General features: G+C 42.4%; 1 protein-coding gene across 2 annotated transcripts in view; it reads right to left on the minus strand.

The window, feature by feature from the left end:
- LOC119164505 (uncharacterized) overlaps positions 1–25,128 on the minus strand; it is a 54,750-nt gene that overhangs the window by 14,535 nt on the left and 15,087 nt on the right. The window contains exons 2-4 of one of the 2 annotated variants that reach the window (XM_075871886.1): positions 6,365–6,527; positions 5,243–5,626; positions 3,473–3,556 (exon numbers count right to left, since the gene is read on the minus strand). In XM_075871886.1, the coding sequence (XP_075728001.1) occupies positions 3,473–3,556; positions 5,243–5,626; positions 6,365–6,527 (631 nt within the window). The remainder of the gene's footprint in view (positions 1–3,472; positions 3,557–5,242; positions 5,627–6,364; positions 6,528–25,128) is intronic. The other variant, XM_037416702.2, reaches the window with a different exon arrangement.

The following is a 25,128-nucleotide window of genomic DNA, read 5'->3' on the forward strand; positions in this document are numbered from 1 at the left end:
CTGGTAGTCATTGCTCACGTGGGCATGTTAGTGGTGCGCCAAATGTGTTTGAGCCATTGTGTGCGTAACGCACTCGCTGCTGTTCGCGATTGCTCTGCAGCACTCTCCAGGTGGTCACGGTGCTCGGCTACTGACCTAGAACATGCGGGTTCCGCCACGACCTCGATGGTAGCGTTTTGACGGTGACGAAACGCTGGAGGCTCACGTACAGTGAGTTGTCGGTGCAGGCAGAAGAAGCCCGAACCGTGTTGTGTGAATCCGCCCAAACAGGCAAGACGTTGCATGCATTCTTTTGCGACCGGCATCAGGTTTTGTTTTCTTGGTTTCATGGACCCGCCAACTTTGTTGCCCGCAATGGTGAGCGGCAGCAATTGCCAACGCGCTTGCCAGCGATGTTACCACGTAGCCAAAATAGAACCAGATTCGCTCGTCCCTAAGAACAGCAAGAAGCGTGGCATTATTGGGCATTTCGTTTTACGCTTTGATAGACTAAATAAACTTTCTTTTCATTGCTGGACCATTTTATCAGACTGTTCAATTTTTCGGACTATTTCGCGACCCCACCAGGTTCGGAAAATCGGTCCGCGACTGTGCACTCATACCTCAATATAATAAGCCCAGATATAATGAAATATAAGTAATAATGAATTAGATGAAGAATAGTTTTACAGTAGACTTAGGGTTAAGAATATACCTTTATAACAAACTTATAGATATAACAAACTTAATTTTGTGTGAGATGCAACTTCGTTATAATGAGGTTTGAGTGTAAAAAAAGATGCGACATTGGGCCTATGTCTTCCTCTCCCTCAAGGTGAATCGCTTTCAGCAGCTCTATTCAACTCCACTGCGATTCCTCATGTTGAAAAACCAGATAGTCATAAAGTGGCGGGACTGACAGTCTGGCAAGTTGGCACGAGTGCATTAAAAAACGGCATGGAAAAAAAAAAAAACGTTCACATGGTAAGTCTTTTCCTTATGTTTTCTTTCAAGCACATCATTTTTCTCAATAATGCACCCTAACTGGTAACATGCAGCAATTCCTTTTTTTTTTTGCTCAACTCAATTTCTTTCCGATTGTCCACAGTTCTTGACTGGCCAATGGAGCTAATAACGCAGGTTGTATGCCACACAGATCTTGCGCTGAAGTGTAGGAGATAATTCACCGAGTCGCTTCATTATGCAAATCATCAGGCCTGGCTAAAGCAACAGTAAGGAGCTTATCAGAACTCATTATTAACAGGCTGCTGTCCAGCCTGGATTGGAATGCGAATAGCGATTTGGTTCCCACTCACTTTCAAAGAACACACTGGCCCAATTCCATTCCTCTTAATTAAACTCAGTTAGGTAAACGTCAAAGCCAATTTCCATTCAAGCAGAAGTTGTACATTCCCATTCCTGTAGTTTGACTGTCAACATCTCGAGAATGTAGGTTTTGTTCTCACTTATTATAGACTACGTGGCCGGTGGCCGGACTGCCTGAATAATTGTGTGTGCTTATGAGGACCACATTGCAATTGCAGGATCAATGCCTGTGGGACAGCGCAGGCACTACGCAGGCACTAAAACTTTCGCTATTGTATGAAATAAAAAAAAACTGACAAAATCACCATAAAAGTTCTTTCACTCAACTTGTAAAGCTTTCTTTTTTCGAATACAAAGGTACAATTTTTCCAATTCAAAGGGGTTCCTTTATTTCTCTAGTCACATAAAAAAAAGATAATTCAAAGGTGGATACACCACATGGTAATACAATGAAAAATTACTATATTATATTGTTCACGCAATGTTCCAATGTGGATATCTAGTGCCAGAAAATACGAGTGCAGTCTTCATTGGTTCCATGTGGGACCAATCTTTATGACGAGTTATGAATAGTCTTTAATAGTTACAAAATATCATGGCGACTACATTCATTAACAGTAGAGACCCAGTGACATGCCATGAATGTCCTCAAAATACCCCATGCCCAATTTCACTTATCCTCAATCATTTCCAAAAGAACTCCGGCGGATATCCCTCGCAGATCATTTTGGCCACAATGTTTTTATCCCAAGGTCATCCCCTCACAAGTCCCGAAGAACTTGCTGTGCACATAACAGGAAGATTAATGAATCTCGTTCATTCGGAGTGTTTTTTTTAAAGCAGTTTTCTTTAGTCTTCTTTATGCTCTGAAATTAGTATTATACAGTGTAATTACTAAAGTTGGACTGAAGTGCATGCGCAAACTTTGACTAGAAGCACTTAATTCAGCACCTGGAAGCATAGAACTTATGCTTGAAACTGCTGGAATTGCAGAAATTTTAATAAATGAAATTTGACAGATGGCAACATGTAATACCTCAACGTATTACAAACTGAGGTATTTGTTGCAGCATCCACACGATCTTAACATGAGCCTCTTTTCTAAGCAAATTTGTCAGAAACACTCAGGAAGTGCAATTAGATGAGAAAATAAGATCCCATTGGCCCCACCTTAATGTCAGGACCGACATGGCCACAATGCCTGCCATTGTCATCGCTATATGAATACCATAAATGGCAAGAGAAAGAGTATAATGATGATGATCTTTGTCTCACTATAATGAAAGCAGGTTATTTACACTTAAGCGAGACGCAACAAATCAACCAGATGTCCCTGTTATTCTGAAACAGGAACAACTAAAGAGGTGGTTAGTAGATATGGTACAAAGAACTTTATTCAAAGATTTGAAGAAGTGCCACCCCTTAAGGAGACACCGTGAGCCGCTGCCATGTGGAGACAGTTAGACCTAGCTAAATGCAGCATCGCAGGTTCTCTGGTGTGGCCACTCAACCCATATGAGTAAAATGGGGTTACTCAAATGCAGATAAATAAACATGCAATGTACCAACGTAGAGAAAATGTCATGCTGCGGTTGTGTGCAGGCAGCAGAAAAGTCGTGTCCAAGAGTGACGATAGCGTAGGTAACGTAAATAAATTTCTATTCTGTGAAGCTAAGGTTTGCTAGTTTCAACTTCGTCTTATTTAAAGATTCGATATGCAATGCACTGCTGTGAAATGTTTTGTACGTTCAATCTTAGCATGTTAGCTTTCAGATTTTCTGTAAAATTGTTGTAAACAAATATTCGCTTTCATATGCCCATAATCTCTGATGACATTGACAGTATGGTTAAAAAAATAAAATAAATAAACAATGTAAATCTTGCAGAGAAGCCAACTTTCTCTAGTGCATTATGAACTTTCAGTATTTCTAGTAATACTAGAAACCTGTTTCTTGAGTTTGTTTTAGTATGCTTATTTCGCAAACCACCAAGAAAAATCAGTAATTCCAGATGCCATTCAGTAAAGATTTCGTTTGACCAGCTCTGTAGGTCCAACAAGGGTCAAATTAATGACTGTAGACCGTACAACTCTCAGCCAATGAGGTTTAAATCACTGACTTCACCTATACGAGGGTTCTAAAATTTTACAATGTGAAGCCAGACCAACCTTGTAGCCGTACGGCGGGATTCTGAAACAGACACTGATTTCACCAGACTTCTCTTGCACATGAAAGTTCTCCTTGTGTGTCCCCTGTGTGTACAGAGATTTACAGAGCTGGCATTAAAAAACGATTACATCTTTGAAGAAACGAAGTGAAACTTTAGAGCTAACATTTAGACATGCTGAAGAATAAATTTTACTATACATGCGTGCCAATTTGTGATGTTTTGAAAGCTCACTGAGATCCCCTAAGCATGATAGCTTTAAGGAGGGAGGGGGTGAAATGATGTGATTCTTTTGCTGGAAGCATCCGGAGAGACGCAGTAGCTCTCAAAAGCAAGTTTTAAGGTTAGTAATACCTTTTACATTTTTCTAAACTGTAAGTGGGAGAAAAATATGTCCAGTCATACCAAAGACAACACATAAGCTACCACAAAGGGCTAAATTCCAAACAAAATATTCCCAGGAACATTATTATTTCACGAAAAAAATCACCATTTGTTCAAATTAGAACTACCCTTTCTCATACAATACTAAACACTGTCTGTTGTTGGTTACCAGCTCTTACAACCATGTCAATGTCCCGAGTGACAGGTTGATGGTGCCACCTGGTGGAGGACAACGATGTCCAATAGTATGGCCTCGAAGATTACACACCTCAGCACACTGATCTTTAAAGCTTCAGGGGTTTTGTGCATGCCAATATGAATGACCACATGTGCTCTGAGCCCCATGTCCGAGAGGAAGGGTCGTTGCAGACACCGGGCACAGTACGCTGAAGAGAATTTCTCGGAAAACATTTGCAAGGATTAACAAGCGTCTCTAATCTCTCTAAAAATTTACAGGGCCTTTTTAGACATGATGCTTAAAACCTGAAAATATGAGACGCACATACTAGCGATAAAACTTTCTGCTTTCTAAGATACAGCTTTCGCAAAGCTAGCCACTAGCATAACAGGCGTGTGCTCACAATTTCACAATACGGGATCTACATCACTTACAGAGTGGTGTCTACAGAGTAATAACCCCAGACTTATCATGAAACAAGACTCATTAAAAAAATTTAATCATAAGTTAGCCTACAATTAAGCCTATCTACAAATGCATCTTACATGAGAGATGGACAAGCTTATTGTAGTACACAGGCTCACAAACTAAAGAAAAACTAGAACACAGTACAATATCCAAGTAAAAGGGTCAAGAAGAGTCAGGAATAAAACCACGAAAAATTGCCACAACGCCAGGAGCTCGTCGGCTCCAAAAGCAAACCAACCAGCTACACAGTGGATCACGTCATGGAATGCAAGAAAATGGGTGAGCAACACCAAAGCTGAATTGAATAGAATGCGCTACTGGGCGAGTAGGTGCACCGCCTAAAATCAAAAGCACAGTGTGAAACCACGGGGGCATACGAGACAAGACTCTTGAAGAAACAACATGGCCTGAGTTTGACGATGAAGCAACACATCGTACTTGAAAACATTGGGAACAAATTTCGTTATTTTCATGTGGCTTGTAGGTTCTCTTTAGCCAAAATAGGTTCTGTACCACTTAAACGGTATATAGTAAATGACGCTAAATTTCGCAGGAGCAAGTCCTTTTGTTTTTCTAACTACATTTTCTTTGTTCATACAATGTCACGTGGATTGTTCATCCCTTTACATCTATCGCTTTTCATCTGCAGTACAGGTCAGCCATAAATGAGCACGAGCTTATTCAGTTTACATACTAATGTTCGCCTCTTCCAACCACTCTGCAAATGAAGCGAGAGCTCACCATGCCGGTTGCGTCTTCGCGGAGGCGCTTGACGTCACGACAGAAGCCGTCCACGACCGGCACGTCCATCTTCATCGGTCCCCGGGGAAACAGCATGAGGTTGCTGTCAGGCGAGCGGAGCCCCGGCGGAAGCAGCAGCTGCGCGGGCGACATCAGGGCTGGATGGGCCTGGGAGCACAGGGCGTGGTCCTCCGCGTGGTGATTGTGCAGCATGAGGGGCGGCGGCAGGTCAGGGTGGCCCCCGAGACCCCCGGCGCCCAGTGGAATGATGGTGAGTTCATTGGAGCTCTTGACCAGGTGCTCGAAGGACGGCGCAGGCAGGATGGGGCGTGTGAGCTTGCCCATGCGGTCACCGGCGCGGACGAACTTGCGCCGACCGTCTCGCTGCAGAATGTTGCAAGTTATAAGTTGTAATCACTATCAGAGAGTAAGCAATTACTTTTTAGCACCTTCATCAAAGACATTAGGGTGCATGGACTTGGAACATCACAACAAAGCAAACAAAAAGACACATGTTCACACGAACACACGCATTGACTCACAACTAAATTTTATTCAATAGCACAGAACAGATATATTCAAACATGTGACTACATACTACGTAAAAAGAACAAACAAAAGCCAAAACAAGTTATCCATGCAGGTACACGATATCTTTATCCTGTGGCACTGAATAGCTTGCCTGGTCTTTTTTTTTTTTGCATTGTGTGTCGCTACGTGTTTTGTATATATCTGCTCTGCGCTATTGAATAAACTTAAGTTGTGAGTCGGCACTTGTTTTTCTGAGATCATTTGTCTTTTCATATGCTTTGTTGTGATGTTCCAAGTCCACCCATTCGTACCAACTTGCCCGATTGTCGGTGGTACTAGGGCACTTGCGAATATGGGCCCGAAAGAAATTGCATCGCAGTCATTACGTACCTATGTACAAGACTCGAACAGCATTTGTGTTTTACGTCGGGCCTGCTATTTCTTGAGCTTAGCAGAAAACCTACAGCCTGCCCCAGAGCTTTGCATCAACTATATAAATTGATAGGCTATCGCTTTCATCCACGCGTCTCTCACAACTTCGTGATGAAATCCCTTGGACATTCAACAAACAAATTGGACAGATGGACTCACAGGCTTGCCAATGCGCTCAGTGACAGACTGCTTGCGATGGAAACAGCCATTGCCGGCCTGGCTTTGATGATTGTGCACGAACGATGAGGAGATGATAGCGAGCTTGCGCGACGATGACCGGTACCGCAGGTAGATGTGCGCGTCACACAGCTGCCTTGAGTCCCTGTAATCGAGGCACCAAGGTAAACACTTCTTGTGAACCTCAGATCCGTTCAACAATCTTCTGCAGTTCTGCTGTCTGTCCTTCCACACTTTTATTAGTCTTTTGATACTACACAAATAAACAATAAACACTGAAGTGTCCCTCTTGCAGTATAACATAAAAAATGCTGTAGTCTAAATTTTAGGTAATGACATAATTGCTGGATTCACATGACCGACCAAATCTCGATTCAATCCCAGGGATCGCGTGCAACGTCACCATAAGTCCCCCGTTCCTGCCCTCCTCCTGCGTTCTGCGAGGAGCGATTCGTGAAATGGTGGAAACCCAAATCGCAGTTGGGGTCACACGGGATTTTTGGCAAAACAAACAAAACTCCTAGCGACAAAACGCTTTCAGCTGGCAACCACCGTTCTTTCCAATCCAATCTAAAAGCTGGCAACCACCGTTCTTTCCAATCCAATCTAAGTCGTTTTTGCTGTGAAGAGCGCGCAATACGAAGGCGACGCTACTTTAATCTGGACTGTGCGCGCAGTATGCGGCTATCGCCGAAAATGGACGAGCTGCCGCGGCCGTCTGTGCCGTCACCTACACTCCTGGGAGCAAGAGCAGGGCCGATCCGTCCCCGCCGTCGTGTGAATGTGAGCTGCGGAGAAATCCCAAACAAGTCCGCTATGTGTAAATCCACATTAACCTGCGAGAGAAATTTCCAGCCCTACAAAAAGAAAATTTGGCCCCGAATGTTCCCCCTGCTACTTGTGATATGCCTAGGCCTCGGAACACTGACTTCCTTTTAAGCCTGTAAATTGCTTAATTTAATCACCTCACCTAACTCTTTGCTGTCCATGTCACGCATCCGATCTTCAGGTATCGAATTACTTGCCCAGGCTAAATACTTTGCTAAGTGCCAACATCGGCAATATTTCCTTTCAGTCCATGACGGAAAAGGTCTAAGTTCAACCACTTAGAAAGAAGCTTCTGGACAGGAAAATCTTCTTCACATGTTTTTCTATTAAACCTTACTTTGGAGAAACGTAACTCTGCCAACATGTGAGTCATCAGCAAATACACTGTTCGTGTTTGTAAACACGAGCAAGGTGACGTCAGCACGCAGGTGCATCGCAAGAAAAAGAAAAGCAGCTGCCGTTTGCTCGGTTGAAGTCACTTCAATCATAGCCACAATAACCTTTAGTCCACAGAGCTTGTTTTTACGGCAATGTGAAGGTTAGGGAAACTAGAAAATCAACAGCAGAAACAAAGTATGTTGGCAGCGATAGCCGACTGTAAGTAAGCGCCTCCGTGATTTAAAATTCAGACGAGATCTCACCCAGGGATGTAAGCTACCCAGATAATGCATATGGGGAGCCATGCATAACAACCATATCTGTCATCATAAAATCATGCGCGTTACAGCCATCGAACTTTGCACTTGTGACTATGCTTTGGAATAATGTTTCAGAATGCTTGTTCTCTTCTTATTGGGCTGCAGCATCTTAATTTTCAACACTTTTCTATGTTGGCTGCACATGGCACACCGCAAAAACCCGAAAGTGGGCTAATTGGTAAAACTTTATCACCTTTGTGCACAAATGCATAACGTGCTGTGCATGGCGATAAAAAGACAAAGCGTCAAAGCAAACTAGCAATTGCTTCATGAAGTGATGAGCGTGGCATATACATGTCGACATATAACCAAACAGATGCTAGTTTGTGCCGACTTTCTGCATTTTTTTTACCACCGTGCATAATACGTTTAGTAGTTCTGCGCAAAAGGTTCATCACATTGTAATACATTACACTCAACAGGCAAAAAACGAATGACGAAAGTTCAGTTTGCCTAATTTGGTTAAGAGTATGTAGTGTATGTTAAGAATTTGTATGTAAAGAGTATGCAGCAATCTCTCTATCCTATTCTAACCAATCACCTGCTCTGAGCAGTGAATATGACACCTTTCTTATCACTACTTCTATCTCTTAATTTAAAAACCACGGAACTCTAAGCTTTGCCTTAAAGAGTTGAACGCGATGGGGACATCCTGTCTCTAGTGCATACTTAAAAGATTTAGTGCATGAAATCCTTTCGAACTTGCTATGCCCCCACTACGTGACCTTAAGAAAATAGGCACAGTAACCTGTGTGCCTTTTGTAGTGGGTCACCAGTTTAAACCATGAAGTCATTATGATAATCATATGTTCTGCTGCCTAATGGCAATGTATGCTTGTACCAAGCATTATTACTGCAATATTTAACACTGTGTTGGGAAGCATGTATACAGCATGCGTGTCTTGAAAGCACGAAAGTAACTTTTACTGCATTTCCAAGCAGAGGAAGTAATTTTGACTGTATTCACAAGCACCCGTGTGGCTGTGTGGTAGAACATCCGCTTGCCATGCAAACGACCCCGGTTTGATTCCCCCTCAAACCAAAAAGACCTAGGTTTGGTCACCCCTCTGGCCCAGGACCTTTTAATTATTTATTTTATTTGCAACGTTCTCGATTTATCGATCACACATAAGATGATAATTTTTCGCTCACAACCAATGACACCGACTCCATAATTTCTGCGAAATGAGCTCTTTAGCACTACCACGTTAATATCAGCTACTTCCCGCTTGTTCTTCAACCCAGACTACAAAGTTTCCTGTGTACAAATGGCACCCCTGTCACTTTCTGTTCCATAGATTCTGCTATTGTCACTTTCTCTTAAAGGGGTACTGACACAAAATTTCGGGGACGAAATAGCCTGCGGGGTAGGTTCTCGTGAACATTGGTATATCATCCGCAAGATATCAACAGCAAATATAGCTCGGAAGGTATTTTGAATTAATTTTGAAGTTTGCGTGAGCGGTCGATTCCATAGCGCTATAGACACCCTCAAAACCCCCGAGGGGACCCCCTACATCCCTCGCGTCACCACGCTGCAGTCAACAAATCAAGTCATGATGATGGCATAGCCACCACTTTTCTTTTGCTGGGTTAGTTCCCAAAGTCTAAATTTCTCGGCGGCTGTTTGTGAATGCGTGGCCATGGCGCATGCTTAAATAGTTTTGTGTTTGGTAACATTCCAGTCTCGTTTCCTATTTCGAAGTGCATCACAGTTCTGTGTGCTGACGTAGTCAGGAGCTGTGCACGCTAAGTGGCGACAGTTGCACCCAATTTTTTTAACTCTCTCAAACCGAAACTAAAACTGATTGATAATGAGGGGCCTGTAATTGATTACCTGTCGTGTGCTGCAGCCAATGATGTGTCGTGTCATAACTAACAGGCCCCCAGCAACACATTGCAGCAGAAAAACCCGAGGCCAAAGTTTTTGTGTCAGTACCCCTTTAAAGCATCTTCGTAATATTCCAAGCTTTTGCCCCACAGCCTAGTGCCAATAAAACGAACCTATTGTACACCGTTTCCTTGCCAGGAATATTAATGAGCTGCTATTTGTGAAATTTGGGTTTCAGCCATGTAGTGTTCCAACATTCTCCTTTAATGCCCTTTAAAAACTTTTAGCGCATATGATCCAAACCTCCTCTTCCCTTAATTTTGCCTTTCGCATGTAGCCCACAGAAGTCCAATCGTAAATATTACAGTTCCAAGTTTATAAACATTCATTTCATCTAAAGGACTGCTGAGAGGGATATCATTTACAAGCGCATACTGGCTTTTGGTTGGGATATTTCCCACATATGTTCACAGCAAACATCCTCGAGCAGTGAATAATACTGTAACATGTGGGAGATAGCATTAAATAATGACGAAGCGGACAGCAGAATGCTGTCCACTTCATCATTAGAAGCGGTCAGCAGCATAGTTGTATGCCTAGCTTGCCCCATGAAGTGTACGCTATGTTTCAAGGTGTTAATTAGAGCGCAGCGTTTAGGCACGCGTTTCTGCGTTCAGTGGTGCCGCCATCGTTGCCACCAGTGGCATGAGCAATAGAAATAAAAAAGCCTAGGATTGAATTGACAGAGTCACCTTGGCGCTTGAAACTGGTTTGCCAAAAAAAACTTATACAGGTGTCAAGTCAGGCAACGAATCGCGTTAACCAATGTAATATAGCGTGGCAAAAGAAGTAAAGTAACAACCAGTCATCACACAATGCTAACAGCACGAGTGTGTGGTTTAACGTTTCCCAGCCACTGCAAAGTACTCAGCCATAATTTATCATTGTCATCAGCCACATGCTGAAGCATCAACAAAGTGCGCAAAATACCTTATCAATGTGTAGCGGGTACCTTGCTTATCCGCAGGAACACAAATAATGTTGTAGCGAGTGTACCCTATTCCACTAAAATCATTAAGCTTGGCTTAGTTGATACCTTGTAGAAAGCCAGAGCTTCAAAGAACGCTGGCCTCGCCCCGACATGAAGCTGTGCTCAGAATTCGCTTCAGACGGTATCATACCTTGTAGAAAGCCAGAGCTTCAAACAACGCTGACCTCGCCCCGACATGAAGCTGTGCTCAGAATTCGCTTCAGACGGTATCATACCTTGTAGAAAGCCAGAGCTTCAAACAACGCTGGCCTCGCCCCGACATGAAGCTGTGCTCAGAATTCGCTTCAGACGGTATCGTAATCATCGGTGACTTTTTAGACAAATTTTCCTATCCTAATAAACTGCTTAGCGCACTGGCGATAACATACCTCCAGACCTCACCATTGTACAGACTGTTGTGTTATCTGAAATTCATTGTCAATAACCAATAAGCCAAGATGTGCCCATGTTTGCAAGTCCTTGCTGCTTTCATATTGTGTTCCTTATAAATGCTCCTGTGTGCACTGCTTTTCAGCCTGTATATTGGTGTGAGACTTTCACAAATAGATAAAAAAATGTTAGAAGTTAATTCAGTGCCCGTATCGTTCTGCCATCCACCGTCTAGTTTAACAAGGTGCTAAAATAGTAAAATATAAAACCAATATGCCCAAGGCTATGCTCTGTGAAGACTAAGTAGATTTTTACAAGACTTCTGTAACAGTCAGGACACTGTTATCTATGCAAACAAACTCTACGTTGAACCACACATAACTTCTTCTATATAGAATGACATTGATGGGAATAATTAACAAAATTTTGATAATTAACTTTACAATTATTAATGTGGGGGCCACTGTTCATGTAGGAAAGTTGTGGGCTGTTGTAATTTTTAAAGTGCCCAATTTTTTATTTTTTTTTTCAGAAATGACGAAGGTGGCATGTAATCTGAAATATTCGTCATCGAATTCAAAAGACCGATACCAAAACTGACCGCACCCGGCGCGCAGCAAAACATGGCCGCTCTGTTACATCAGAACAAAACTTTCGCTAATAAAGAAATGGCAAAACTGAATTAAGGCATGTCGTGGCAGTGTCTCGACAAGGAGGTGGCAAGTCACTTCTCTTACGTTTGGCAAGTGAGTAATTAGGAAGGTAATTAACATGTTCTTAATTAGACACCTTAATTAGGTCACCTCAGTTATGGCAAAGTTAGTCAAGCCTTGTAGGGTTTGTGAGCAAAAGGAACAGGAACCTGATAGCAATAGAATTGCTATAAAAAATCTGTATATTTTAAAAAACCCTGTCCTGCGTGATCCCTACCCACTTCACTACCACAGATTAAACGGAGATGAAGCAGTTACACATACACTCGACATATGATCAAGCGGCAGCAAAAAAAAAATTAAAACAAAATAGAAAGAGCTGAAAATCACACACAAAAAAAAAACTGCACTTGATCCCGACACCATGAAGAAAAGGTAGGTGTGCACTAAATTTCAATTTAAAACAGTGTGCATAATGGCTATGTTGCAGCAGGGTTGAGAACTTAATTTTTTAACCTATGAATAACATCAATTTCCTTAGACACTGTTGAGAAGGTGGGTTTTAGTGCACACGTGGGCTTCGAATATTCAGTTAAAAAGATAATGCATAGTAGAAATGTCAAATGTGTCAGAGTGTGACGTCTCAGGTGCTACGTCAGTAACACCACTAAGCAGGCAAAACAAGAATTGTGATGACGGGTTCAGAGAAGTGCTGCGCTTGCCGACATAGCACAGATCGTAAGTTGAATGCTCCGACTATTTTGAAGAACGTTAGCTTGGAATAACTTCGCGCCATATCATATTATGAGTGTTCATGCAGCAAACTAAATAAGAGCCGATTCTTCCGGGATCTGACCAGGAAACAATCGTGTTCGTGAACAATGCTTCGCGAGTGCATTACAATTCGTCAGACATGCCGAAGTAAAGATAACACAAAAATGCCTAGCGTTCATAAAAAATTCTCTTACGATATATCCCACACATCACGACAAAAAATGATAGGAACAAAATGCCCACTGCAATAGAGCAACGAAAATATTTTCAGTGCTGCATGAATAACAGAGCCAGACGTGGACGAAAAAACACTATGATTCATGAAGGCCTCGTGTCAAATATGATTCATGCCTCTGTTTAAGAAAATGCGAGCCACTGAGTGCGCACTGAATGCTAATGCACTTACGATAGAACAACCACCTCGCAACTAAGACATTGCCCTTTGGCTCAGAAACACAACGTGAATGATTACTGAACTTGCGAGCTGCAATGGCATTTTAACGTCACAGTGCAACGCGGAAAGATAGCTCTGAGAAAACATGTTTACGTTCCAAGTAAAATGCCGCATTTCACAGCAATGTAGCAAATAAGTGACTTTCTTCGGAAGAGATACACGTGCCAACCAGAGGCAGAGCAAAAGAAATCGCAAAAGAGATCGTCCAAATACTTTTTCACTACAAGACCTCAGAGGAATAGGTTTAAGTGCTGGCCACAGCAGCCGCACTTCGATGGGGGCAAAATGAAGAAACATCCAAGTAATCTGGTCCCTCGGTTTATTTTATCTATAATGGCCGTTCCCTTTATATATGAAAGGGTAGGGTGTCTTTCTGCATACACAAGCAGCGACCCTAAAGCAAGATATAAATACTCAGTTTTCCACAATTATCTGTAAATGGCCCTAGTAGAATAGAATGAAGCAACAAGATATGGTTCATGAGGCCCATTTCATTGTTAGATGCAACCTAACCTGGCCAAAACACAGCAAAAGCATGGAAGCATAGGGGGCCATTATTAGTGGCTTTAATGAGCGGACCTACTGTTGCCAAGAACCGAACCCATAACCTTCGGATAACAGACTGCATGATACCTGTTTACAACTCCCCATATTGATGACTTTTAATAATTACATAGCCACGTACAGCTTGATACATAGAACTAACACGTGTTTCATCGCTATGTCAAAGAGCCTCATCGTTAGAGGCTACAGCGACATGATTCCTAAATAAATTCTAAAGAAAACAGAAAGGCATGGTGGCTATGCTGTAACACACGTGAAAAAAAGAGAGATCATTGCATAGCACGCTGGTACAAAGCAGACAAGTGCGCACAAGCTGAGGTTGGGGAAGCACGGCCTTCACTCGAATTGCAGGCTTTGTGACGGACAACAGGCAGGCATACCCCATAATTCGTTCCTAGTGCCGGAAGTGGAAAAGAGAGAGAAGTGATGAGTCAAGATTTAATTCCCTGGAACTAGATCCCAGGGCAATTCATCCTTTGAGCATGGGATTAAAAAAAAAATAATAACGAGGGCCGCACGGCATGTTAATGCGTGCTGGAGAGTCCTTTGCAGAAAACAGGTGGGCACAAACAGCTGTAATAGCTGTACAAAATGCCCATCACTGTAAACAACATTAAAGTAAAAATGACTGCAGAGGTCCATGTGCTAATTAATTTAAATAGGAAAATACAACCGATCCTTGCCACACTTAGGAAACACGTATATTTTTCAGTGAGCACTAGGAAGGTCTCCCCCCCTCCCCCCATTGGATGTTTGCTTAGCTGCCCTACAATGCACAAGGCAGTCGAAACCAGCTTTAAGCAAAATGAGTTAGCTGATACGGTACATCAATTCTAGAATCCTCTCAATGACCAACAAAATATAAAATAGGCATCTCTGCCCGTATAGAAGCTTTTTTTCAAGAGTACTCATTTGAATAAGCACTGGCCGATTACACGACAACTGCCATATTCATTACAGGTGACGCAGAGTTGCTGTGCAGTTTCGCAGACTACGCCACATTTGTGTTCGCCTTTTTCTTCATCTTTTTTTTAACGGCGAAGCTGTTCATGGTCGAGCCTTTCATGTTTGAAGGAGGAGGGGGGGGGGGGGGGCACTGTGGATAGGGAACGAGTAAGTGACACTGCTTACAGATCCCCCCACCCACTGCTACAACCACAACTACCTCCACCACTCCATTCGCCGCCCTCACGAAAATCCCACTTAGTTCAAAGCCCACTTCTTTAGAATCTTCCATAATTCAACCAGCTAAAAGAATAGGCAAAACAAAGGCTTCACTGTTTCATCAGCGTCCACTACGTACAACTGTCAGTTTTTTTTTTTTACTTAAACACTTTCTTTCTACAGAATGACCTTGAAGCAGTGCACAAAAGAAGAACAAGGAGAGGCCCTGACACGACACCTTCTGAAACTGCATAGCGACCCGTCTTGCTTTGTTTCTTTAGTCAGCTTGCCCGCAGAAGAGGGGGCACAAGCTTTTTACTTGTGCATTGACGAACTGCTGATGCGAGTACTACCAGTGCACAATGTATGGAAACCTGCACAGCCTCGGTAAAAGTTTCACAGGCGCAAACGTGCATTGATCTGATTGATTTATATGTGGGGGTTTCACGTCCCAAAACCACCATATGATTATGAGAGACGCCGTAGTGGAGGGCTCCGGAAATTTCGACCACCTGGGTTTTTTTTTCGTGCACCCAAATCTGAGTACATGAGCATACAGCATTTCTGCCTCCATCGAAAATGCAGCCGAGCACCTTAGCCACAAGACCACAGCGACGGAGCCGGAAACGTGCATCTACATCTTTATATGGCCCGTTGAGAAAAAGCGGCACCACGATTGCACAACGACCTGCTCACAGCTCACTGACCAAAAGTGAAATTTTAAAATTATCAGCAGTCAAGTTCTAGTAACTGTGGGAAGCAAACTATTCCTTTATGATTAGAAATATTATATTTCAACTGCCCAAAATCAGTAAGCAAAACGAATGAAAATTGAAGAATATTGTTTACGGGTCCATAAATCTGCACCGAAAAGAAACACTGAAGTTAAGTAAGCTATATTCATTAGAGCATCTATAGGACTAGTACTATATGAATTTGCAGCATACAGTAGTTTGTTGTGACAGTCGTTTTACTGCAAAGGCCCTGCTCGAAAATTAATGATGCAACTCAATTTAATGCCGGTGTTTTAAATGAAGTTTGTTTACTTCATGTATGCAACTTTTTTTTAGGTATATCCAATTTATGAATGACAAAACTGTGATATGCAAAATCGCAACACAGTTTATTTTTTTTAATTTTTACCTAAAAAAAAACTGACAGGCTCAATATATCCATGTCTTGCAACTACTATTTCTAAACTTTATTATTATTATTTTTCTTTTCGAAGTAACAGAACATCATCCAACTCCGTGAGGTGAGCGCCGAGAAAAACAATTTTTGCAATCCCATCTCCTTATAAAGCGGTAGCAACGCTGCAGATTATATTTAGAGACCACCAAAGGACTGGTAAAATGACGCCTCTACCCAGAACACCATTATCAACTGCTCAACAAAATAAAGTCATCAATGAAATAAAGAACAGGAAAAAAAAAAACTCGCTTCGCTCCGATATCGACGAGTTGAAGTGCATGCGTACACCAGCGATGTAAGAGCTAAAAAGGCGAAGAAAAATAAAGTCCTGCCTTGCTAATGGCAATGGCATTCTTTACACCTCGCTGCCCGACGGCAAAACAGCTCCGGACGACGAAGAACAAGATCAAGACTTCTTACATGCCTTTCTTTTTCTTTCACAGCATGTAACCACAGTTGTAATCTCTTCACAGATGGCCCCCCACACACACGGCTTTCCAGCAACTTGACAGTACGTATTGTTTTCGTGACATTTACCGTGCAAAAGACAATGACGTCGCATCACACGTGAGGTCGCGCCGAGCACGTTTTAACAAACGCGCCGGAATATCTCAGCGGCGCTGGAGTGGCATTAACGTCACCGTGTAACGATGCACGAAAAAAAGAAAACAGCAAAGAAGAAAGTAATGCACTGCGCATTTGGCTCCTTTGTCAACCAAGTATCTATTTCTTTTGCGCAGTTTCAGAATTAATTCCGAATAGAAGCTTCACAACACCCGTGTCTCCAGTTTTTTTTTTTTCTTTTGAAAGGCATTCCATCTCCTAGCAACGAACACTTTGTTATTTAAGTTCATGCAAAGGTCAGCTTGTGTAAACTGAACTCGCGAATTTTTGCGAAAGGTTACTTGCACCACGAGTGCTATTCAACTTCTGCGAAAAACACTTCTTAATATTTTGGTTTTTTTGCCATGCGCAAATGCCAAAACTCATTGTCCTTGCTTTCCGACACAGTATGAACAACTTGACTGGGTACAATTGGATCGACCACACATGCAACCACTCCAATAGTCTTTCACTTCACACCTGCAACTCTAAATGGAAGCACGGACACATCTTTGAAATTCTAGCTTTCTTAATAAATGCTTAGATATTATTACAGGGCAATTACACGATTCACCTCACACCTGCAACTCTAAATGGAAGCACGGACACATCTTTGAAATTCTAGCTTTCTTAATAAATGCTTAGATATTATTACAGGGCAATTACACGAGAGATCGAACATGCATGTCCGGACGATACTTTTGTTTTGTCAGTTTTTTTATACATTTTGTGGGTACATTCGAAGTGCACCAAAAAAATTTTTTGAAGGTGACTACACGGGGGGGTTCCACTATTGCTTGTCGCAATATTTCCCGATTTCGCATGCGAATTGAATGCGCACTGTTGTGTCGAAATGTTTTTCTACTTGTTTTAATATGGAATACAGTGAATTAAATCCGTGCTTTCCTTAAGCTATCTGCAGAACAAAATATTCTGAAAAATGGCAAAATTGATCAAAATAAAAAAGTTTAGAACTTGTGATGCACCTTGATGCGCGATTTACTTCATGCAAAAATTACAAAAGAAGTGCCAATATTAAGCAAGAAGTGCCAATATTAAGCAATATTTTTTCAACATGCCTGCAAAAGATTGTTTTCTTAGGCACAGCTAGATAAAAGAAAAAAAATAAAGAAGCTTGTTTTTTCAAAAAGCTCATAATAAAAAAAACTGAAAAAAAATCTGTTCTATGCAAATTTTTTTTGTCGAATTTCATTTGTGTCACTAAATGCATGGTTTCAATATTATATGTCTTCATTTGTTTGTACCTGAAATACGGCAAGCCAAAGTAGCCTTGCTGAATGCACTGTCCTGATTGCTGTGATGACACCTTTCAGCTTGTATATGCTGTTTCTTAAAAACTCCATTACTTTTATACTCCTTTCAGCCTTCACATGCAACCTTAATGTTACCGCTTGTATTCATGGCGTCCTTTTTTTCTTTTTTTTTTTTTGCAAGACGCAAGCGACACTTTTTACCTGCATTGCAGGTAAAGTTATACATTAACACAGGTAATTTCCTTGGCCAAACCGCTTTTCTTAACTTTGCATCCTCAGACAGCCTGTGTGAAACAGCGCTTTTTAAAAGTGAAATGTAACTAAATTTCATGAAACAAAAGAAACGATACAGTGGGAGGCCAAGTAAAATGAATGAAGGCATGCCACTGCCTCACTAGCGCATCCCCAGCCTCAGTAACATAAACCAATCCTATCTACATAACCATAAGTACTTCTTTCATTGTGGTAGCGCACAGAAGGAACGCCCATGTGCAGTACCGTCCACTGTTGAAGGGAACACACGAATGCACACCATTCATATTGCTGGCCCTCTAACAGCAATCGGTCAAGTAAACCAATCCTCATGTACATCACTAGTCTGCCAAAAGGAATAAGAACTCTCAACCACCAGTAGTATTATGCATATCTAAGCTATAATGCTTCCATAACATAGAGAAATCTAAACATGCAGTGCCCTCAGGTGTTCCCATTAACAGTGGAAGCATCTATACATTCACCCAAACTTTTAACTAGGATGTGCAAGTGGCGACGTTTTCTGAGCCCCACCGTATTTCGATGAGCCAAGTCACAAAAAGGGGGTCAGGGTAAGCATACTGTTTTCGAACAAGAAAGTGCAACCAAGTGGGAGGATGACTAGCAACGGAAAGACACAAGTACTCTTTATGTTCTAACAGCGCAAGTGGTGCGGCGCTACACGGCATTTTTTTTATAGAAAAATGGTGGTGACCAGGCAGCTTTTGAGAAAAGAAATTCAAGGAAGCCATGCAACAGCTATTGTTGCGAGCCAGAAAGACACATTCATCTTTGGAATAGCAGATCTTTGCCCTCATTTTCACTCTTCAAATCATCATCAAAATCTTTCCTTTTAACTCCTGATTGCTCACCTTAGTTATGGTATATATTCTTTTTCCACTTGTCTTATTTATTTCATGTGTTTTTTCCGTTTCCCGAGTAAAATTTGCATTTCTTGTGCACATTTTCTACTTTTATTCCGTATTACTTCTGCGTGTCATATTTGACTTTGGATTGCATTGCTTTTTATATTATTTTTCGTATTGTGCCTGTTGACTTTTTTTTTCAATTGTTTTAGCATGTTACTGCTTGTTTTGCCTTGTGCGTGTTCCTTACAACCACCTGCTAATAATCTGCCAATTGTTTTTGATTCACTTTTGTTGTAGCTTTTATTTGAGGGTCCCATTTTCAGTATTTATATACTCTGGCACCCTCATCTGTATACAAGTGTTATGTACTTGATGTGCATGTAACTAATAAAACTGACACCCTAAAGACGCAGTTCTTTTGAGAGTGCAAGTGATCCTAAATATCCACCAAGATCGTCCTCTTGCAACAAGTGGGACGATGTCAGTTGTGGAGTCATTCCACCATTCTATTAAAGGACAGCGTTAAAGCATGTCTGCGCACGTTCAACATCGATAAACAACAGAAAAAAAATTGTTACGTTAGGGAGGGGACAGACAAGACAGCAACGGCTCGTGACATCTTTAATTACCTCTCGCTCGAGACGCAAACAGTGCGTGAAAAAAGGCGCCACTGTTTTATCGGCTTGGCACGACGTCCCACGCGCTTTTTTTTTTCTCCCCTCCCACCAGAGTTGGCTTGGCAAAACAGCTCCCACCCGTGCCTCAGCCATATCTCTGCTTTGTTGATAACAAGTGGGCCACAAAGAGTGACTGCAGTGATCAGGAAACTGCGCATCAGACTCGTTAAGTGTCTCTCCATGAAAGTAGGTCCAGTTCACCCCATGCGGACGCGAAGTTTCCCTCTCGCCCTGCAATATAGTCCAACACAGAAAAACAGTTTGACTGCATTATCGGTTTTATCGATTTATCCTAAAAAGCAAACAGGCCTGACCGTAGAGTGAGTTCGAAACTTTCCCACTAAACGAAATGTGCAAATTACCTAGTGAAGGTGAAAGGTCTTACCAACCGAAAAATGCTGAGCAAGCCCCCCTTTCCCCTTTTTGAAAGATTTGAAATCTGCACCACTGACCACTGTGCAGTCAAGTCCCCCATCCCCCCTCCCGCGCAATTTTTCGCAACCCGCTCTGTGCAACGGAATGCCATGGGGGCAATTTCTACTCTGAACAGAGAATGCATGCGTATTCAAAAAATCATTTTATTGAAAGTACAGCTGTGCATTTTCCTCAGAGGTGACTGCCATCTTGAATTTCGTCCGCGACCGAGCAAGGGCCCCCCCTCCAAATCTTGCCTGATTATCTTCCACCATGGGGCGGGAACATTCGCTTGGAATATCGCGGTATGCTCGAGTGAAGCATGCATGGGTAAACCCTATATTGAGGAATATTAACACTTATTACTACTAATGAAGAAACCGTCTGTTCAGATCATGCCTTCCGAAAGTGTAAATGTTCAGTCAAGACAGTTGGACAGCCCCTTTCTATATATTTATGCACATTTTTCTGCATGTTTTGAGCAATTCACAATTGCCAGGTGGCTTGAGGCAAGAATGAATTGTCCTAAGCGGAGGGGGGGGGGGGGCAAAAATCCGTTGCACAATAGAAACGACGGCCAATGTTGTTTAGACACATGACAATCACACCATTCTTTAAAATTCTATAATCTTTTTTTCTTTTCTTTTATCTTTTTTTCCTCCTAGACGAGGCTGGTTGTCTGTAATGACAAAGAAGCAAAAATGGAGGGACGTAGGCTAGCCCGCAGTCGGTCATTCACACGTCGCATTGTCCGTTTATTCTTCCGTGAGCCCACCCAATTCAACTGGCACGAGGTCAACGCTTTAAAGAAGCACATGCACAATGTGTGCAGAAAAGCTACAACCACTGAAGTCGACCTCGCGCTTCAGTGCCAACTCCTTGAACAGAACGAGAATGTAATGTTCGAATGATCTCAACGAATGCTTTACTATAGCCGACATGTAGTATAACCCCCACCAGTTAACAACAAACCGGAATTCGCACATTTAACAAGTTACTCATGATTTCTATTGAGCCTCCAGATAGCGCTGCTTCCAGCTTGTTGTTCCTGGATCTCCGCCTTGCATATGAATATTGACATTTCCATTTAAAAATCATCTGATTGTCATATTGCTGTTGCTAATGTAGATAGTCACGATCAGTTGACAGTCATAACCAGCTAACCCAGCTAAAGAAACACTGTGCAGAAGCTACAGCGGTATTGAAATGAAGCTTCTAAACCCAACAGAGGGTCCCCCTCCCCCCCCCCCCCCTAATGTTGCTTTTGTCCGAAATACCAAGCCTTGTAATGAATTTTTCACAGTCGAGAATTCGATGGAATACCATCTGGTCAGTGTGAGGCATTGTTGAAAAAGAAGGTCACTGACCAGTATCAAAAATAGAAGATGAAGGTGAAGGGGGTTCTGTATGGATCCCTATACGTCACTCTTTGTTAATTTTGACACTGGTCAGTGGCCTGTTTTCTCAACAGTGACTTTCGTGTGCGAATCTCATGGACTGCTCAAATATAAAAATCCGCAAATACCTTAAAAATACGCTGAACCCATGCAAAATACACCAGATATTGAGATGGGGCCATTCCCTAAAAATCACCATTATTCTCGCTGAATGAAAATCGCATGTGTGGCATACTTTAGGCCAAAAAGGAAATGTTTGTTTCACTTTCACAACTCACTCACTTTTCATGGATTTGAAGAAGCCATCACCATTGAACTGGGAGTTTTCAACGTTCATCCTTCTAGTTAAGATAGTGTTATCATGAAGTACTATAAAGTCAGGGATAAATTCTGGTAACAAAATGGGTACACAAACACTAGTGAGACACATTTAATAGAACTTTTTTTTGGTTATATGATGGCAGGAATTACAAAAGCAGTTATACGCCGCACAGCCCCGTTAAGTCCCTTCACAGATATATGTCCAGTAGGGTCGGACAAGCACACCCTCGCCAAGGCTACCATCACCAGTGTGATGTGGATCACCCTCCCCCACACTGCATGTAGACATTCCCCAGACCCTGCACACTGGAAAGGTGGCAATGACCACCCAGCCATATGTGACCAGTGTCATCAGCATCACAGGTGCATAAAGTTGATCTTTTCTAGCCCAACATACCAAAAAGGTGACGCTAGTGACGCCACCAGGTCTGACAAATGTCATCAGCATCACCGGTGTGCGGAGATGACCCCCTACAGGTGCAGGTTACGGCCCAGATGGCAGACATTGCATCGACTACGGCAGTGAGCTGTCTGCTATCACCGCAAGAAGAAAACAGGAAATGACGCACGAAAGAAAAATTCCCATGCCAGGACTGCACGACGACTCTTCTGTAATCGAGGCGGACTTGGACGTATTCCGAGCAACTACTGCGCAGCAGTGCCTCTTGATGCTCCGACGCGAACAACGACATCAGAATGCTTCTTGGCACTCTGCGGGCCCTTTCTTGGCTTTCCATTCCTCTTTTGTTCACACAGTGTTGACCTCCCTGGAGTGCATCAGAAGAGATTAAGAATGGCCATGGCAGGGTAAACAGGTGTCACGTGATTACACGGGTGGGCCATCTCGTCCCCCACTACCAAAGGTCAAGTACAACAATACTACGCCACTACGTCAGATGACCTCCTTCTGTCTTCCCATACAGGGCTTTTTACTTTCTTTTTTTGCAGAGAAGCCAGTGTGTTGTTGTCCTCCGCGATGATAAAGGGGAGATTGCGCAGCACTCCTGTGTAACTGTAACCCCCCCTCAGCAGAGCTCCCATTCCACCTCTGTAAACTGGAGATAAGATTAACCCCACACAGCAAGCAGCGAAAGGGGGGTGAAACAGAAGAAAGTGAAAAGCCAATGCCCACCATGCTGCTGGGGCACTGGCCAGCCGAGGAATGACGCAACTCGCTTGAAAGATCTAGCAGAAAACGTGCAAGCAGAAAAGAAGCACATTGGTGAGACACATGCAATCGTTTTCAATAAAAACAAGAAGATGACGCATAGGTTCCGTCTTCTTTCTGCATTGTACAGTTCGTACATAACTGTGCCTTAAAAAATAACATGCTCTGAAAACAAGTTTTACTTTCTTTTTTCCCTTTCTTGAGCTCCCTGTTTCTATTTCATCTCACCGAAAAAGTAAACTGGATACCATGACCTCTCATCGACGGTTGTCAACCTGCTTCCCTAATTTCCTCTATGTTCTTTGTATGTGCATTTATGTAGCATATAAAAAAAATAAGTGTAATGATAGTAAACTCTGTTCTTATAACAATCAACTTAATTCATCTACCCTAGTTTACATTTCCTAAATGATAAAGTTATCTCTGCTCAGTTTTTAATGCTATTCCCTGTTTGCTGACGTAGTTCTTTTGCTTTGACTGAAAGATAAGATGTGTTTGTGGCCTAAGCTGGCTACTTGAGTGCCTATCTTGACATCTTACCTCGCCTACTTCAGGGTCAAGCGTGGTGTCAAGCATTTCCAAACCAAAATGGCCATAAAAATAAACCAGGTAAGGCAAGTGACAGAGCTGCCGCAAAACTCACACAGGTACCACGGCTCGCTTCAGGATTCACCACAAGTTGTTGATTCTCTTTGTGAAAAATTTCACCCCCTTAAGGAGGCCAATTCTTGCTACAGATTTGGTGTAGCCTGGCAGACTTCCTCTTGAACTTTCAGTCTCCTCAAAGGCTTGATGTAGCTCAGTGCAACCTTCCCAAAGAAGGACGAAGCAAACTTTCCGAAATCTTGGCAATGCATCAGCAACTGAGTAATATGGTTGGACAACTAAGGACTGTGGCGTCCGAATCTTCCCTCGCACCTTCCCCGTGCTCATCAACAATAGATACACAATGTTTCAATAGAACTTCACCCCACTGCAAGATCCTGCCAAGAGCTTCAAGACGGCCCGCTATAATTCCTTTAAAATTAGAAAGAATGTTGTCGAAAGAGATCCACATTTAGGACTTTGAGAGACGTTAAGGCCGGGTAATAAAACAAGAAACAGACAAGGACACCTCCTTTCAGTACCTGGTTTTTCCGTTTCAATTACTGCAACGAGGAGCGATAAGATCACAGAGGCCAACTCAAAGTCTTACTGCGCAACCAGGAAGGGCCTCTTTTCATCAAGTTACAATTGCTGTTCTAGTGCCAAGGTGTCAAGTGCAATTGCGAAAGACTTTTTGCACAACCCGACTTTGTTGCCCCTGAGCTGTTCCCGCCGACTATTGTGGAGAAGAGTGATTTGGGGCCATACGATAGATAAGGAGCGAGATAAAACCCGACACCTATTTGGACTTTAACAGGACCACGAGACTTTCTCGAGTGAGGCAAAAAGGCTCAAGTGTTTCAAGCCGAGACTCTGTATTGATTTTGGTTAGGATAAAGTTGAAGAGCTCGACCAGCATGTACTGAAAAATCATCGAATGAAGCGCTGCAAAAAAGAAAAAAAAATCTGAAGGTTTCTCTCGCTGTTTCGTCTGGCTTTGCTCGTTCGCTACAACTTTATGAGTTATCTAAACTTGTATCTTTTCAAGCGGCTGCCAATAGTCTATCAACTTCTCACTTTGCTATCTACTGCATAAGCGCACCTAGCTACAGGAGAACATCGAGGTGCTGGTGAACAGACCTCACGAATTTCAGCGCAAAAATGTAGGGCTAGCTAAATGTCATCCTATTTTTTTCTAGCATTGACCGCTTGTGTCACATTGGCAAGATTTCGACCCAGACGCTTGCATCAGAGCTAGCCAAAGTTACCTTTAGTCGCTAGATTGGCAGCAATGACACGACTATCACGAGAAATTAGTTAACAGCTACTCTCATGGCAGAAAAAAAAGACAGAGAGAAAGTCACGATGAATCCGCGAGTACTGCTTATTAGTTGAGTAATGGCAACATTCGATCAAACTTCGCAGTGTGCCTAGAGGCACTAAGTATTCCCTTCAAGGCAAGGCTGACAGATTGTTGTTCGAAAGAAGTTCAAAATTTTTTTCACTGCAGCTACAACCGAGAGCATGAGTATACAATGTAAATGTGTGCTAACCATGCCTGTGGCATTCAAGTTGGTGACGGCTCAATGAAACACGAGGTACTAAAGTC

The sequence above is a fragment of the Rhipicephalus microplus genome, chromosome 8 (genome assembly GCF_043290135.1).
Source record: "Rhipicephalus microplus isolate Deutch F79 chromosome 8, USDA_Rmic, whole genome shotgun sequence".
Classification (NCBI taxonomy): Eukaryota; Metazoa; Arthropoda; class Arachnida; order Ixodida; family Ixodidae; genus Rhipicephalus; species Rhipicephalus microplus.